This window comes from Eublepharis macularius, chromosome 2 (assembly GCF_028583425.1).
Source record: "Eublepharis macularius isolate TG4126 chromosome 2, MPM_Emac_v1.0, whole genome shotgun sequence".
Classification (NCBI taxonomy): domain Eukaryota; kingdom Metazoa; phylum Chordata; class Lepidosauria; order Squamata; family Eublepharidae; genus Eublepharis; species Eublepharis macularius.
In genome coordinates this window covers 196,842,335-196,860,932 of record NC_072791.1, presented here as the reverse complement: position 1 = coordinate 196,860,932, position 18,598 = coordinate 196,842,335, and the positions used below count along the sequence as shown (strand labels likewise).

The window sequence follows — 18,598 nt, the reverse complement described above, 5'->3', positions numbered from 1 at the left end:
TTTGTTGCTGCCAAAGGAGAAGGGAAGTTAGCTGTCACTTCATGCCCTTGTCATGAAAAGAGAAATAGGCCAACCCAAATTATGCTTATGCAAACAACAATGGGTTTTGCTTAACAGCCTCGGGTCCTATGAGTACTTTCTAAGTGCTGGTATATTTTGATAGACTTTAATCCAAGCATAATGATGATACACTTGCGATCTTTCAGAACAGCAGCAAAGATTATAAAAATTTCACGGAAGCTGAAGAGCTCAGGGTGTTTCACTTTAGAAGAGGATGGGTAGGTGGGCATATCTCTAATCATAGATTCAAAATATCAGACCCATTTATATGTATGAAGAGAATACGTGTGAGCGTTCTTGATCCTGTTAATAGGGATTATAGCAAATTTTGAGGATATACTCTCTTAGAGAATTATTGTTTCTGTCTTGGGTTCACTTAGGACAAACTGGCAGTGTCTCTCCCCAATCCTCCAACCATACTAACAAAATTCAACAGAAATAATACCATTAAAATTGATTCCTGTCTTTCCGTCAATTGCATATAATTGCTGTGAAAGAAACAAATCAGGAACACCAGCAATGAAAATGTGTGAAATGAAAAAACACAATGAAAATATATAACACACAAAGAACATAGTTCTTAACAAAGTATGGACTTTTCCAGTTGGCTAGACATGGGAGTAAACCAGTTATCTCTATGAGTAGTGGAGGTGGCCTTAAAAGTAGTGAACCTGAGTTGCCTTCTTAGGAAGATCATGGGGTATTAGTATACCTTTTGGGATAATATTGGGGTAACTTTTTGGCAATTTGGACTGATTAAAATTAAGGACCTGGTATGTCTGAATGTTGAGCAATGCTCTTCCTGATGAAACTTCTGTATATACTTGCCAAGAAGTGTCAAGAACAGCCATTTGTTGGGCTTTGCTTGAGCAGGCTGACTCATCCTCTAGGGAACACTAACAAGTTCTACAAGTGCCCTCTGGCCATCAGAAGGGTGTTTCTTGACTTTCAATTCTTGTAGGTTGGATTGTGTTACCCTACTAGATCTTCATGCATTCACTGACAGCAGTGGAGGTTTTTCAGATGCCTTTGTTAGCATGAATTAATGTTAAGACATTAATTCGTGTTGCATGTTGTGTACAGCTGTTTATAAAGTTAAAAATCCCACCAGAAATGTCAATGCGGTATTGAAGATGCTTTTATCATGCAATTGTGATCTTTGTTTTCTCAAGCTCCGTTTTCCTTACCTGTTTGAAATTTGTTCAGGTCACAGGTACTTGGGTGGAAATGTGGAGGTGAACAGAGAAACCGATTAGAACGTCTGTTTTTACCTATGAGTAATTGCGAAGACAACTAGAAGTGCTTCAAGCTGAATTCTTTCTGTGCACTTGTTTGTGAAGAAATGACAATGATAGCTTAACCCTTAAAGCGATTCTGGTCATCTGTAGTGCAATCCTAAGCAGAAATACACCCTTCTAAGTCTATTGAAGTCAGTAGGCTTAGAGGGATATAACTCCGCTTAGTATAGCAGCATGCTGGAAAGAATGTCAACAGCCAAAAGATTAATAGGCTCTGGGGAATAAATGGTGGGCTAAAGTAGAGGATGCTTGGTTCACACACAGGCAAAATTGAGTGGCAGAGTCCTGAAATGATAAAATAGACTGTGTATCATTTCACATTGTAAGTGGTGAATTCCATCTGGGAATGAAACAAACAGCAAGGAGACAGGCTCTACTCCCTCTACTATCTAATTTTCTGACTGCATTTTTAAGAAATGCTGGGAGCATCCATTGGGCAAAATTCTATGGATAGTTTTTTAAGTTGGTCGCTCTGACCAACGTAGATGAAATCCCTGTTGGAGGAGTACCTGCCCTTCCTATTCAGTGAAATCACGTATGGAAAAAGGCAAAGTTGCCGTTGCTAAAATAGTGACTACCTTCTTAGTGGGGTGAATTTTCCTAAAACCTCTTAAGGATACCATGATCAAGCTACTTCTTTAAAAAACCACTTTGGCAAAGAAGGTGTGACAAACTGTATCTAATTTTCCTTACTTGGGGCAAGGTAATCAAGCATTCTACAGAACAACTGCGAGAATACCTGGATAATATATCTGTCCTTGACCCATTTCAGTGCAGTTTCAGACTTTGCTCTGGAATGGAGACAGCTTTGGTTGCTGTCTCCATTCTTGGTTTGCAAGATTGGATTAGAGATATTCTTTCCTTTTTGCCTCGTTACAGTTACCTATAGCTTTTGATACAGTCGATCACTCCATTTTTTAGATTGCTTGAAGAACTTGTTGAGGATTAATTGGATGGATCTCTAGTGGCATTGCTTTTGCCCAGGTGAAAGGTTTTGCACGTTCCTGGAGCTACATAAAACTAGGAACAAAACCATTTTGTATGCACAGTTGCCAGAACAGTTAAAATAAGGCTTAGAAAAAGACAGGGTAGCGGGAATCTCTCTGAAATGAGCAAATGCTGATTACCAGTGCTGAAAACGTGAAGAAGTGTTGTCCAACTTGGAGACCTCAAAAGCAGCTGGGGATCCAGATGGGCTTCTCCTCCTATTCTTAATCCTTCTGAATGTCCCTTGGCCCTCGAACTGCTTAGCCATTTTCCCGAAGCATCGGCTTGCCAGCTAGTGCTGCAGTCCAGTAGGTGGTTCTCAACCAATTGTTAAGCAGGTTGAAGGCCTGATAAAAAGGTCGTGTGGACTGGATATGCCCAAAGGGATGGTGGTGGTAGTAGTAATAGTAACTCTGTGCGTTTCCAGCAGTAATAGATTGCACTGCCTTTCATGACTATCGTTTGATTTATTTTAATAGCCTGGAACTAGAATGTTGAAGATGCTGGGAATTAGCACTCTTGGGGTCTGGGTAGAATAAATCAGGTCTGCAGGCTGTGGAAAGAGCCTATGAACTAAATGTTGTGAAGAATGAAGTTAGTTAGCTTTATTTTTCACATAATGAAAAACAAGGAGACTTCAGAAGGAAAAAATATATAATAAAGAATGTATAATAAACATTTTTGTTGCTGTGCTTTCATTAGGTCAGAAGAGTACCTGGTTCCAGCGGCCATCTTCACAAGACAGAGGATGGAGACTGGGAATGGAGTGATGATGAAATGGATGAAAAGAGTGAAGAAGGCAAAGCTGCTTTTTGCCAAGAAAAGGTAATTCTTGAAAACCAGGCTGCACTTCATTACCTTCTATGTAAACATTTTTTTTATTTTGACACCTATTAATATGCAAATGGTAATTACTGATGCTTGTCTTCTAGTCACGAAGAGTAAAAGAAGAGAATGCCGAGGTAAGTAGCTTTGTTTGCTTCTCTCATATGTTGAACAGCTGGATAGTTTTGTCTAGTGTCTTTCTGAAAGTTAGCTACATTTTATGGGTTGCAGTTCTAGATTTGTTTTATCCTTTTATATAACAGAACCATAGTACACTGAACATTGGCCAAAGGTAGACCTATGAATAGCCTGTCTTGAGAAACAGGTAGTAGATAAACGGTGTTAAAAGAACTTGGGACGTGATCTCGTTATTGCAGAATTTAGAGTACTCATCATTTTTTCTGGAAGACTTTACTGTAGCATAACCTTTCGAGAAAAACAGTGTTTCGCTCACCTGTAACTGTTGTTCGTCGAGTATCCTCTGTGCAGACACACATTGGGACTGTGCACGCGCAGGCCAGCTGCGGAGAGATTTCTCTAGCTTTAAAAATCTGTAAAGGGGCGTTCTGCCTCCACTGCGCACATGCAGGAATTCCCGTGAAAACGTGGGTAGCTATCCCTCACTTCCCTCAGTTCTCCTGAGCCTCTGGAGGTAAGATATAATACAAGCAAAGACACTCACAGCAGGGCAGGAGGGAGGGAATGTGTGTCTGCACAGAAGATACTCAACGAACAACAGTGACAGGTGAGTGAAACACTGTTTTTCGTCGTCGTCCTTCTGTGCAGCCCCACATTGGGAGTATAGCGAGCTACTCACCAATGGAAGAGGGTGACTGGATCAGCTGAAAAGGAACTCAGGACAGCTGTTCCCACTGCTGACTCCCTTCTGACCTTTGTGTCAATACAGTAGTACTTTATGAAGGTGGGGCTGAGGATCACGTGGCAGCCTGACAGATGTCTCCAGAGGGAAACCTTGTAGAAGTGCTTCAGACGAGGCTTGAGCCCTAGTCAAGTGCGCTCTGATCACCCCGGGGCAAGGGAACTTTGCCGTCTTGTAGCAAAAACTAGTAGCTGCCCCTATCCAACTTGTTAAGTTTGGGAAAAACTGTTAACAATGTCCAAAGTGACACACAAAAAGGGTTCTGTTTTTGTGGAAATCCTTTGTTTTGTCTAAGTGAAAACACTAAAGGCCTTTTCACATCTAACTTGTGTAAGGAAAATTCTGCTTCCGGAGCAGCATTGGAAAATACAGGTAAAGCAAACCTTTTGATGTAGGCGAATTCTAGACACACCTTAGGGAGTAATGCGAGGCTGGTATGCAAGACCATGTCTATGAGAAAAATTGAGTAAGGCAAAAGTCCACCTGAAAGACCATGAGTTCTGCCACTCATCCAACCGAAGTCATATCAAGCAGAAGCACCACATTCCAACATAATAAGGGGGCAAGCATGAATGAACTCTAGGAGCGGTAACGTTAAGAGAACGAGAACCAGAAGGAGACTCAATTGAGGAACAGGTGGGGCTCTTGGAGAGAAAATATTAAAGATATTCTTGAGAAAAGTGTTTAGAAACGTGGAAGGAGAAAAGACTTCATGTGTAGTCGTCAACCCCCACATGAAATGCTGATATAGCAGCTAAGTGCACCTAAAAGGAAGACTTTTCGTTTGTTTGTTTTGCTCATCTGAAGTAATAACAAATATTCAGAAATAAATGCCAGTGGGCAAGAGAAGGGTCAAAACCCCTTGGATTCTAACCATGTCATGAAACGATTCCACTTGTGACTATAAGGGGTATGTGTGGAGCAATTGTGGGAGTTTGGAATAATTTGGGTCACCTCTTTGGAAAAAAAGAGGATCTGGCAGGTTCAGCAACCACATGGTTGGTTTCAGGGTTGCCACCTTTTAGAACCCTATTTGACCCTTGTGTAGAGAGTATGGCACTATCGGAAGTAGAGGCATTGATCCTGGGACAGAGTACTCAGAGTGGGGGGGGGGGGGAATTCTGGCCTGGCCAAAAAGGGTTAGAAGGATGCAGCGATTGCAGAAATACCGAGATCTGCAAAGTGCCCTGTTATGAGGAGGGAAGTTGAAAAAGCATAAGGGAATGCTTTGGTTCAAGGCATTTGAGGGACAGCCCCTAGTGAAAAGGGTCCGGGAGCGACAGCATCTAGCCTTGTGCTGAACCGTGTTGTACGAAGGGTCACGGTAGGGAATCCTCACTGTTGAAAAGAAATGGACAGGATGTACTTGGCATTGATTGTCCAGTCGTGGTGAGTGTGAAAACCATGCTGGGTGCGTCTGCTCTATCGTATTTCACACCCAGTAAATGCATGGCCTGTGGCAGAGTATGGATTCGTATAACCCATTCCCACAGAGCTGTAGTCTTGGTACAGAGAGATCAGATAATATAGAACTGTGATGCTGTCTGTATGAATCTTAACCCTGATATTGCTTAGTAGACCTACAAAAGATGCAAGGGAAAATCGATCGCTTTGATTTTTGGTACATCAATGATCCCATGGGTGATCAGGTACCCTGAATCAAAGAAGGATCACACTGAGCACCCCAGCCGAACGCCGAAACGTCAGTGGCTATAGAAATGTTGGTGCAGGCCTTCCCAACGGGCGTCCTTAGAGTGAGGCTCATTATAATAACGATCTGAGTACAGATCTGAATATAGACAATTTCATATGTAGATGAGTAGTCATAAGATTATAGTGACATAAAAAAACCCAATTTTGCAACAACCTCATTCAGAGGTCATAGAGGCCAATGATACCAACAGTGTCTGAATTAAGAAAGCAGACAAGCCAATGCCTGCAGCCTTCATATCTAAACATTAGGAAGGAAGGCCCTCCATATGGGGGAATCAAGTTTAGCCCCAGTGAAGTGAATAGTTTTACTGGGGTAAGGATAGCCTGTTCCCAATTAACCAACAGTTCCCAGTTAGAGATGGTATTACCGGTGACATGAATATGGTCATCAAATAGTGATGCAGATTTCTGTAATAGGAGCCAATCATCCAAGTAGGGGCATCCAAAAACAGCCCTTGGATAAGAAGGGTGCGATTCCCAGTGCCTTATACTTGGTAAGTACACAAGGTACAGAAGCCAGGCTGAAGGGAGGTATATGTGTATTAAAACATTCATCTCCAGATTTAGAATGACAATAGCCCCTGCAACTGGGGTATATAGAGATGCAGAAGTATCTTGCAAGAAAACTTTACTAAACTTATTCAGATTAAGGTGATCTGTCTTTTCTACCAAGAACACTGAAGGAGAGAATCAAAAGAAACTCTGCAAATGGCACCCTCAGCCAACAAACCAATAAGAGCCTTCTGGAGAGCAGGAGAACAGCATTCTGCACCAGAGGAGCATAGACAATGGTGGTTATTCAAGAAATATAAGTGATAACCGTGTCTAGCTATACAAAGCACTCAAAGTCAATAGCGACAGTATCCCACAGAAAACAAAGCAATACAATCTGTCCGGAAAGAGGAGTGTTGAACTCAGCATTATGTCCCTGAGGAACAGGCACGCAAGAATACAACTGGGTTAGTTTCGATTTTGACCTTGACACCCTGCCGGTGGTAAGGTGTTAAGCTGGCAGATAGGGCCTTTGACCAGAAGGTTGCTGGTAGAGATACCTTCCAGGACAAAGTGAGTAAGTTTGAAGACTTTGGTTGTTGTGATTGGGAAGAGGCAAATGAGCCAAGAGACTTTGTGGTCTGGCGATTTTCCATCATTTGGCTGAAGGAGTTGTCAGTGTTCCCCAAAGCAGCAATATGCCCTGAAAATGAAATCCAGCCCTCAAGTCAGAGCTGACTTATGGCGACCCCTGGTGGGGTTGTCGTGGGAAGAGACTAACAGAGGTGGTTTGTCATTGCCTGCCTCTGTAACCTTGGTCTTTATTGGAGGTCTCCCATCCGATTACTAACTAAGACCAACCCTGCTTAGCTTCTAGAGGGAAAAAATCCTTGTTCTTGCTCTTCTTATACTGAAGAAGAGCTGTTGAATGTTACCAGGTGTGATGCCTGATAAGAATAGCAGAAGCCATGGATCTGGCTGAGCAATCCATTTCATATTTTTCCACTGTCACTTGTTGTTTGAGTAATTTAGTAGCCTCTCTCTGAGGAACCCGCACAAGGGCTCTGCTATTATTAGGGAAACCTTGCATATAAATGGAGAGCCTCTCCCAGAGAAAGTAAATTGTAGGAGCTCAGGATGGCTTGAAAGGTTGTTATTTTAAAATTGAGAGCTGCAGGCAAGTATATTTTGTGGCTAGTACATCCAGCTATCCGTCCTCTCTGTCAGTCAGTGCCAATGAGAAACCATGAAGGTATTGGGCTGCACATCCCTGGCCACTAAAGAAAAAGGGGGTGAGGGGTGGTTAAAGAGCAAGGGGCAGAAACCTGCTGCTTGGGCTTGTAATATTTTTGATCATTAGTGAAATAGCAGGAGTGGAGGATGGAGTCCCCCTCCCCACGCTGTGAGCGATGTCTCCCTCTTCACTGGTGGGGAGGCTATGAAAGCTGGATTCAAAATAGAAGCCTGCTAAAACACCTTACTGCCGGGCTTTGGAGGAGAATTTTAAAACATCCAACTGCAGTACTATGGCCACACATCTCATCTGTACCAAGAGCAAGTGATACTCCTCATTTGGGTAAAAAAGTGGTATTACCTATAGGCTCCTTGGTGGAGGCGCCGATGCTAGCTCACACGTAACATTGAAATGTGAGATTAAATCCTCCTCGTCATCTAAATCCAAAATGGCAGACGATTGGGATTGGAACCAATGAGATGGGACAAATGAAGCTCCCAGAAAGGCGATTGTTGGAACCGAAGAGGTTGAAACCAGTTACAGCACTGACACCAGTGAGAGGAGCGCCAATGAATTACTTGCAGTCTATGAAATTGGAACCGGCCAAGACTGGTAACTGTGAATGTGGGGCAGATTGTAGCCAGTTTCCTAGTTCCTGCCAGCTTTTTACAGTTGCCAGCATTGGGACTGCAGACCAAGGCGCACACAAAAGCGGGGCCAGTGAGGAGGCTGCTGCCTGTGTTATTGTAGAACCACTGCTGGTTCCGTGGGTAGCTAGAAACAAGTAAAGTTATCTAATGATCTATAATCCCCTTCATCTCCCTGGAAAAGTGGAAGGAGGTGGTGTAGGAGTTTGAGGTGGACTAATGACCTCCTCCTGCATAATAATGGGCAGAGCTCCAGCTATACTCCAAGCAGCAGAAGTCAACCACTTTTGTTTGCTTCTTGCCTTTTAACAGGCAGTTTGGAGGCAGTCCGTTCCAGTGGTCGGATCCTATGAGGAGCTCGGATATGACAGGAAAAAATAGTTGGAACTGACAGCTGATGTCTGTTTAGATCCTGAGATCCTGCCCCTCGGAACCGATGGTCGTGTTTCAGATTGGGCTGATGGCTCCATCACAGCAGATAACTTTACTGCCGGGTAAACGAGCCTGAGGAAAATTTCTCTCGCAAAGCCATTTTAGGCCAAGAAGCTCTGTCACTTCTGGCATTCCGGCACGAATCAAACTGGTGGCTCCATCGCAGCAGATGACTTTACTGCCGGGTAAACGAGCCTGAGGGAGCTGTCTCCCAAACGAGCCTGAGGGAACTTTCTCCCATACAGCCGATACATTGTGGGTTCCACCCAGAAACAGCATGTAAAGATCACGCTAATCAATCTGAAGCATTTTATTAACCTTGGAACATTTTCTTTCTTGAAGCAAAATGAAATTAAGAGATACACAAGTGAAGAAAATCACAGTAAGCGAGGAGAAGAGCTAAGAGCGAGGAAGAGCGACGGCGGGGAAAAAAGAACTGAGGGAAGTGGGGGCGCTCTACCCGCGTTTCCGTGGGAATTTCTGCACGTGCACAGTGGAGGCGGAGTGCCCCTTTACAGATTTTTAAAGCTAGAGAAATCTTTCTGCGGCTGGCCTGCGTGTGCGCAGTCTCAGTGAACCACTGTTCTCTTCATCAGATGCATCTGACGAAGAGTGCTGTGGTTCTCGAAAGCTTATGCTACAGTAAAGTTGGTTAGTCTTAAAGGTGCTACTGGACTCGTTTCTATTTTGCTACTACAGACTAACATGGTTAATTCCTCTGGATCGATTTTCTGGAAGAATAATCTTTAAGAATGCTTCTCTTAAGTTAAAACGCGTATACTGCCCTTCTTTAAGTAAATGAAAAGCAATTCAGAATCTGCAAGTTAACCTGTGAAACTGTAAGACTGATTTCTTAAAAAAAAAGAGAGAGAGATCTTTTTCAGAATTGGGAATAAGGGAAACTAGATGCCCTGAGGGGTGAACATGAATGGATTTCCTCTAGGAAGAGAGTTCAACAGAACTGCAGGAAAATGTTGAAAATGACTCGTAACTAAGTTTCATTAGTGTACTTTAAGTCGAGTGCCAAAATCATTCTTTCTTGAAGTCATGTCATTTGTATAATAAAACAATTGAGAATGCTTCATGCTCTCTTTTAACAGATTTCCATGAATTCCAGAAACATCCCTGATCAAATACAGAACCTGTCTTTGCAAGGTTCTCAGGTACTCTTCACTTTCTTGTGTGGGATCCTGTCTATGAATTTAAGGGCCACATTACATAATCAGGTAGATGTAGCAGACTGGATGGATCCAGGCATAATTGGACATAGTGTAGTGGTCTTGTACTGCCTTTCATACATCCCCCATTTATCATGCTGCCAGTTAACCTTCTCGTGATTGTATGTGGCATAGCATGCAGTCTTCAACACTTAACCCAGATCACTATCTGGATTATGGCCGTTTCCACACCTCTTACCTTTTGCTGGCACATCGCGGAAGACAGTGTTTTCGCGCACGAAATCGCACCAGGAAGACGCTGTTATCGCGGAAGACAGCATCTTTTTGCGAGATTTCGCGCGATAACAGTGTCTTCCTGGCACGATTTCGCATGCGAAGATGCTGTCCTCCACGAAGTGCCGGGAAAAGGTAAGACGTGTGGAAACGGCCCTTGTGAAGCTGATTTGTGTGAATTGGCCCTTGAGAAAAATGGGCAGTGGTACCAAGGGAGTAGAAGTTGTCTTCCTGTTTCTCAACCTTTCTCCAGCCCCCTCCCTGCCAAACACTACTAGCCATGGTGATTTTTCATTTGTTTTTTAAGGTTTTTTTTGCTATTGCACTATAAACAGTTTCAATTTACTAGGGTTCTCCTCAGATTCAATGCTGTGTTAAACTAGTAGGCTGCATAGTTTAATATCACAATATTAAGGTGTGAATGGATGAAGACAAGGCAGGGATGTTGCCTGTAAAGCAACATTGATGGAACTTCACAAATAAAAAAAAATGGGAACCCTTCAATGTATATCTTTCGTGTATCAGATTTAGCCGGCCAATGGGTCTGAAAATGTTGCTGCCTTGATTTTTTATACTATTTCTACATTTGTGCTTAAAGTTACTTTTCTTGACTGAAGTACCTACTAATCTTACACAGAATAATTTTCAATAACAATACTTCCTTAGTTTAAAAGTTAAGCAGCTCTAACCACTCTGTACCATTTCCTTTGTTTTAAAATAAAGCAGATTCGAACAGCCGTTTGCAACGAATATAGTGACACTCCATGTGCTGTGAATCTTGTGTTAAGACTAAGGTAAGAAACTTCATCTATTTATTTTCCATGTCCTTTTTTTGTCAGATCGGTTATTCCTCCCTCCACTCATTATACTTTCATGATATTAGCGGGGGGCGGGGGGAAGTGTTCACAGAGTCAATCTCCCAATATGACCAGTAGCAATGGTCTTCCTGTGACTAATTGCTGTCTTTTAATTGCTTACTAAAACAGAAGGGTGGAAAAAAGTACTGAATATGAAAGTAGCTTCAGGCTAAGGAGACCCTTCATTAAGTATTTTCTTTTCCCCCTCCTTTTTCATTCCGTTGCAGGATCACAGTGAGTTTTTAATGAGTTTCTTTCACACTTCAGCAGTCAACCTCTGACGGAAATAAACCATGGCTGTATTACAACTTGCCAGCTCAGAACATTTTTACTGGGCAGGTTTGATCAGAAGCTGAGGGAAATGACTGATATATTTTTTCAAAGTACTTTCAGCCTTTTAGGAAATGATACAAATATGCTGTCAGACCTCATCGTTTTTCAGGCATTAGACAAAAGTTAGTTTCCATTTTAATAAAGTGAGTTTATATCCTGTTAATTGGTTCCCGGATAGCACGTTTTTCAGAGGTCTAATTAATTTAAGTTCCGAACGTGCTTTTCGTGTAGTCCTAGCCTAAGTTTCTTTCCCTTCGATGGCTAGCTATCTTAAAATAATTTAAAAGAATGAAACTTCTTCTGGGATTTATCTTATCCCACTTCCATTCGGGGGAGGTGCCATCCCCCCCCCCTTGACATCCTAATTTGTTGCTGTGAGAAAGTCGAATGCTGTTGTCTAGGTAGGACTGCCTCGGCATCAGTAATTTATTCTAGCTCAGTGAAGTCCCAGGATGTGGTCAGAAACCGTAGGGTACATCAACCTTATTGAACCTAAGAAGGCCTGCAGCTGGTCAATACCTGGATGGGGCTCCTCCTGGGAAGCCTTAGTTTGCCACTTTGAAGTCTGTGATAGAAGAAAGGCAGGTGATTAAATGAAATAGAAGTTCCCATTATGTAGAGGAGCTGTAGCTCAGTGGAGCATCTGCTTTGCATGCAGAAGTTCCCAGATTCAATCCTGGGCATCTCCAATTAAAAGGATCAGGGAGTAGGTGATATGAAAGACCTCTGCTTCAGATCCTAGAGAGCCACAGCCTGTCTGAGGAGACTGATGGGTCAGTGGTTTGATTCATGTGTGTCAAATGCCACTACCCACCTCCTTTAAAAACTTTCCAGGCAATACGGCCTTGTACAAATTCTTTGGGATCCAGTCCAGTCAATGAGGGTCAGCACAAGAACTTCCTTTTTTTTTTTTTGCATTTCCTGTGCAGTCCAGAAGGAAGCATTTGGAACGCCTTCTGTGGAAGAAGATGCAAGAGGTGTGTGTAGAGATCATGAGTTTCAGCACAAGGCAGATACGCAGCCTCTCCTTACTCATGTTTTAAAAAAGGAAAAAATAACTCAAAAGTGCTTCCTTTTCCTATTCTTCTCCCCCAAGTTAGGAGACATAGGCTGATTCTGCACACATTGGATAATGCACTTTCAGTGCACATTATCAATCGTTTAAGGTGGATTTTTTGTTCTGCACACAAAAAAATCCATTCTAAATGATCTATAAAGAGGATTGGAAGTGCATTATCCAACATGTGCGGAATCACTCATAGAAACATGCAGCATGTGTTTCTTCCACAACCTCCTATGATGTAGTTTCTTGGATCCAGTGGAATAATTCCACGGGCAGAAGGATTTCTACCCATGGAGCAAAATCCCACACACACCCCGACATGGATATAGCTAGAATTATAGGGGAACAGTTGCTGGATATGACCAAGAAAGTCACTCAAGATACGTCGAACATAGAAACAGAGCTAGCCTGGCCCCATAAGTAGACAGACCACAAAGGGTGTCTAGAGGCCTAGAATCTAACAACCTTGGAGGGGGGCATGGGATGCATCAATAGAGTTATACAGTTGTGAAGATTAGAAGAAACATCTAACTTGTATCACTATATACAGTGTACTAAGGCCCAGGTGCTGGGAGCATCTGAGAATAGCAGGAATGTCTAACTTCATAGAAGCTGGCCATATTATTCAAGGATAGTTGCACTGGTCAAGGGCCAAAAGATATTCAGATATATGAGAAACTTGTAATCACTAATTTTACATAGCCTTTGTTACGATGAAAAGTAGCAAGAATGAACTAGCTATTGTTACGTGTTTCAAGAAGATGTTTCAAATATGGATCACCTTGTTTTGTGTATGAAGTCATAAGATAATAAGTTAGCCAAGAATTTGAGTCTTTGAAGCAGGATAGACAGCTCTTGTTAAGAGAAAGTTTTGAAACCCTATAAATCTGACAAGCTAAACTGATAAAGAGCTTCTTCTTAGAAGAGGCTCCTTGCCTGTGACCTTTGTATCTTTTGCCCCAAATGCCCCACTCCCCAAATGTTGTTCCAAGGGGTCCCCCGTCACTGGGAGTCTCTCTACACGATACATCTGACACATGAAGAACACATGTCGGGAGAGGCAATGTTAGCTTGGAAGGGTGGTTTAAAAAGACAGAGCCCGCGACAGGGCAAAGGCTCTGCTATATACTGGAGCTGTGTGAAGGGGCTATGAGATACCAGAAGGGCAACTTCAGCCCATTATAACCTCTCCAGGTCCAAACCCTGCTCTGGAAGGCCGCTCCAGCCCATTTCCATTCCTCGCTGCCCGATTCCACACAATTTTAGACTGGAGAGGTGAAATTAACAAAGCCTTTGGTGAGGCGAAGATGAAATTAACAAACCCTCCTGGCTCTGTCTTTTTAAACTGTTTCCCAGCTAATATTACATCTCCCTACACTTGATGAACATGCGCCGAGGCATCTCGTGTAGAGAGACTCAGAGGAGAGCTGTTTCAGGGGTATTTTTGGCTTCAGCAGGAGTGGGGAGATGAGAACATTGCATCTTATTGATGGGATTGTTCTGGGTTTTTTCGGGATCTTAATCTTGGTTTCTTTGGGTTATCAGATTTGAAAAACCATGTCATAGTATTTGCCTGATGCATTTATGATGAAATGGTTGATGTATTATCAGCATGGGAGTCCTCTATATTTATCAACACCTATTTATTAACTTCATTTTGTACTGTTTGATGAAATTAGCGTTCATTCCAGTTAGGTCTTTGGTGGGGTTTCCCCTTTGGTTGTAGTTTGGCTTTATATTGAGGTTGCTTCTCCTTTTTCGTTGCTTGACCCGCTCTCCTGGCAACAAAGCAAAACACGCACATGTTTACTCAACATCCTGTTATCTGCCTCTTATTCAAGCCCTTTTTGCCCATACATTCTTAACCAGCCAGAAGATAACATTTCTCATATTCAATGGCTTGCTGTTTTGCTCAATCATTACTGTGTGATCATTTTTGTTTGGTTCTGTATTTTGTTTTGCAGCATAACTTTTAAATTGTTAGTACAAATATAACAAAGCATTTGTATTTGACAGGAAGAAAATAGTACGTTGGATTAAACTCCTTTCTGTCCAGTGAGATATCTTACCTCATTAGAGGAAGACTCCTTGCTTAACAGAATGGATCCCACCCATTGCTGCCAATGCACACGAAAGATTCATCTGTTACTTTTATGAGCCTCTGCTTGCCAGGAGATCAGGGTGGCATATGCCATTACTCCGTCCCCTGTTCTACCCTCTCAACAACCTTGTGTGAGTATTAGGCTAAGAAAAAGATAGACCTAAGGTAATAGCATGATTGAAATATATTTATTAATTTAATTTATACACCCACCTTTTGCTCCAAAGGAGAACCAAAATAACTTAAATCATTCTCCCCTCCTCTATTTTAGCCTCGTAACAGCCCGGTGATGTAGTTAGACTGAGCAATGTGACTGGCTCACAGTCACCCAGCAAGCTTCTGTGGCAGGGAAGAGGTTTGGACCAAGCTCTCTCAGATTTAGGGCCAAGTGATTTCTCCCCATCAGCATCACCTTGCACATGGCCAATCTTGGCACTGTTGCTGTGTTCGGGGAGATTCTGTCATGCTATCACTGTCTTCAAACAAACAGTGCTTGTTCTACACTCAACTGATGTAGTTCCTTGAGGACCGTCTCATGCGCCCAACTGATTTGTTAGACTCTGTTGTCTATATTAGCATTACAGCTTCTGGGGGGGGGGGGGTGTAGTTTGGGTTCTCTTAGTTCTTCTGTCCCTCAAATTCTTCATCAAAAGCTGGTGTGCTGCAGATGGCCATCGTGCTGGCTGTACATCCACATGTGATTCCTAATCTTTGTGAAAAGCCAACATCTTCTCATATAGTGAGGCTGCAGAAGGAAATATAGGAAGGATAAAGCAGGGACTCAGTCGCGAGATTCATAACGACAGCGACTCCATTCATTTTGCTGCCCCAGCTAACTCAGCACGGGAGACATCCCCTCCTGCCCCAGCCACTCGTGGAGCTGGATCAGTGACATGAGGAGGGAGGTTTGCTCCATCTCCAAGGTAGGCTACAGAAGGTGTGGCTCATTGGAGCCGAGTGGCATTGTGCAGGGAAGGAGCATGTGCTTCTACCGCTCCAAGGCAGAATGTGGACGTATCTTGGACCTGGTCTGGAAGGTGACAAGAATAACAACAACAACAACAACAACAACAACAACAACATTCAATTTATATACCGCGCTTCAGGACAACTTAATGCCCTCTCAGAGCGGTTTACAAAGTATGCCATTATTATCCCCACAACGAAACACCCTGTGAGGTGGGTGGGGCTGAGAGAGCTCCAGAGAACTGTGACTAGCCCAAGGTCACCCAGCTGGCTTCAAGTGAAGGAGTGGGGAATCAAACCCCGTTCTCCAGATTAGAGTCCCGTGCTCTTAACCACTACACCAAACTGACTCTCAGAAGTGCCTGACGTGCCTATAGCTTTCTTCCCATCCCATCTCTTTTCCTTTTCTAGTCTGCTGTACATAATTTGTTTCTGTCCAAACTAAAACTGAATTTCAAGATTCCTGCATAGATTTCTGCAACAGCTGGATGGACCCAATTTATTTAAAACGTTTATTGGCTGCCTTTCTACCTTGCAGGAATTCGAGGCAGCTTAAAATATAAATAAAATAACAGTTGTAAAATGAGTAAAAACACAGTTTAGGACTGCCAGTAAAACATAGAACCAAAGTTAAGTAAAGCAGTCCTAAATAAAAACACATTCAGCTGCCTAATTTAGGAAAAAATGGTTGTACATTAGATTAATACATGTCTTGCGTAGTAAAATGAAATTAAAAAAGCCTCCTCTGCTTTCCAAGAATGTTTTTTTTTAAATGCCTGTTTTCAGTAAAGAGGGTTTGTGTTACGTTCGTGCATTTCAATTCAAGGACTATATCAAGGCACAGAAAAAATACTCAGGAAGATGTAAACACCTGTAGGCAGTCAAAAGTTGGATAAGGAGAATGTTACAGGGATTACATCGTTGTAAAGATACGTGGGCAAGAAAGATCGTGTGCAGCTAAACTCATGGGATACATTTTGGTTTGTACCACTCCCGTTCATCTCAGTGGAGTTTGCATGACTCTATCTTAACAGAATTTACATACAGGCAAATTGAAACAGGCAAACCTATCCGTCTTCAAATCAGTGGAGTGTTCAGTATGGCAATAATTGCCAAGGCCAGTTGCCAAATGTTGTCACTTTGTAATACGTCCAACTCTTTCTTTGAGTAGGCATTGGCAGCAGACCCCACCGTGTAAGTTAACTGTTAGCCTGTTTCGCCCAGCCTTTGTAAACTGTTTTGGCTGCTGGTTGCTAGTGGAAGTTGAGTGACAGTTTTTATGCCACACTACCAGTTTGGCTGCCAGTTGCGAACAGATTTTTTTTTAACCTTTTCAGACAATGGAGTGTGAGTCCTGTTTGCAATGTGGGACTGAGACGGCCTTTTTGAAAAGCCTTTTCTTCCGTTTTCAAGTATTCCGGGCACTTCCAATTCACTGCTATGCACTGTTAGAAAAGTCAGTGATGCTTTTGCCCGCGCTGGCTTTTTATTTTTCTGCCCATTTGCATTGTGTTCTATTTTTTTTTAACGGATAGTGATTAGCGTTATAGCTCAATAGCATTGCAATTATAAGTGTAGCAGGTTCTCAGAATTCCTAGCTTTCATTTTGAAAAAAAGTACGTCTGGAGCGCCTTCCCTTGTGGAGATAAGCCCTTTTCCTTATAGCAATAGTTTTGTGCAGTTTTTTAAAAAAAACTGTAAATGCCCGGTAGCCCAGGGGAGGGAGTCAGCCACTTCCAGTGCCATAAAAAGTGACGTTCTTTGAAATGGCCACAGCAATTCACATATGGTTCATAAACAGATGTAAATGTTGTTTGAAACTGCCACCCCCATATTGCTTTACACAAAGTTGGGACAGCAACAACTGGATTGAAACAGAAATGGGAAAGGGGCCTTACATTTGCATTCCATCTTTCCTTGAATGGGCTTGGAGTGGAGTTTTAGCATACCATCAACTTCTTGGGGTAGTCTGGGCTAAGTGATACAGGGACCATCTCTCCCTGTATGTGCCCCAGAGAGCACTTTGTTCAACCGGAAAACATCTACTGGTGGTCCCTGGCCCTAGGGAGGCTCGGCTGGCCTTTTCAGTCCTGGCCCCAACCTGGTGGAACTCTCTGTCTGAGGACACTCAGGCCTGCCAGGATCTTGTATCATTTAGGCGGGCCTGTAAGACAGAGATGTTCTGCCAGGCATATGGTGGAGGCTAATTTTAGCCCATCATTGCTGAGCCTTCCACCGGTCTCCCTCTACAAGGGGTATGGAGAGTCCACTCCCGCTGGTTGCCCCAAAAGGGGCACAGTATTTTATCTGTTTTTATAATTCATTTTAAGCTGCATTTTAATCAATTTTGTATCTTGCCCTGAGCCCGCTTGCGGGGAGGGCAGGTTAAAAACAAACAAACAAACGTTTTCTGGGCTTCATAGGATAGCAGGGATTTGAAACCACATTTCCCATGTTCACGTTCCGCTCGTAAGCCTCCGTGCCAGACCGAATCTCAGGCCTGTCGTCAATTCTCAACTTATTTTACTCTTTTAGAGTGAAACTATTTGAGCAGTGCGTGAGAGGGCTTTAATTTTTATTAGAACAGTTTTTGTGACTATTACAAATGGTGGACTCCTATGGAACTCTGTGTACATTCTTTTCCTGGCAGGAAAGGGCACACAATCTTTCTTTTTCAGCAGAATTTATAACAGCAGTCCAAGATAAGGGATTTTATTTGTGTTGCTTCTCTATACAGTTTTTTTTTTAATGCACCGGCTACTGTAGACGCTACGTTCTCTCTCTCGCCCTCTTTTTTTTTTGCTATTCATATATTACCAATTTTAGTGCCTGTTTTTTTTTTAAAAAAGGCCCGGTAGTAAATCTACTTGCCACAGACAAAAGCACAATAAAAGATAACTATTCTGTAAAATGTATTCAGTATTGCTCTGGCTTCCATCGCTCCATTCTGCATAGAGAGAAGGGAATGATCTCTCCGTTGCATGTGGTTTGTTTTGCAGTGTGCTTCCTTAAGTTGGTATTAACACAAGCTGAGGCAGATAAAGCCTCTTACAGTGCAATACTGGGAGTAAGGTCCATTGAATATACCTGAGTAGACCTTCATAGGATTGCTCTCGTTGGATTTTCAGCTTTACTCATCACCACCAGGGCTTTTTTTCTGGGGAAAGAGGTGGTGGAACTCAGTGGGTTGCCCTCGGAGAAAATGGTCACATGGCTGGTGGCCCCGCCCCCTGTTCTCCAGACAGAGGGGAGTTTAGAT

General features: G+C 42.7%; 1 protein-coding gene across 1 annotated transcript in view; it reads left to right on the top strand.

The window, feature by feature from the left end:
• Positions 1–18,598, top strand: part of STK39 (serine/threonine kinase 39) — a 198,787-nt gene that overhangs the window by 124,751 nt on the left and 55,438 nt on the right. Inside the window, exons 11-14 of the mRNA XM_054972688.1 lie at positions 3,048–3,170; positions 3,278–3,307; positions 9,669–9,731; positions 10,746–10,813. Of these exons, the coding sequence (XP_054828663.1) occupies positions 3,048–3,170; positions 3,278–3,307; positions 9,669–9,731; positions 10,746–10,813 (284 nt within the window). The remainder of the gene's footprint in view (positions 1–3,047; positions 3,171–3,277; positions 3,308–9,668; positions 9,732–10,745; positions 10,814–18,598) is intronic.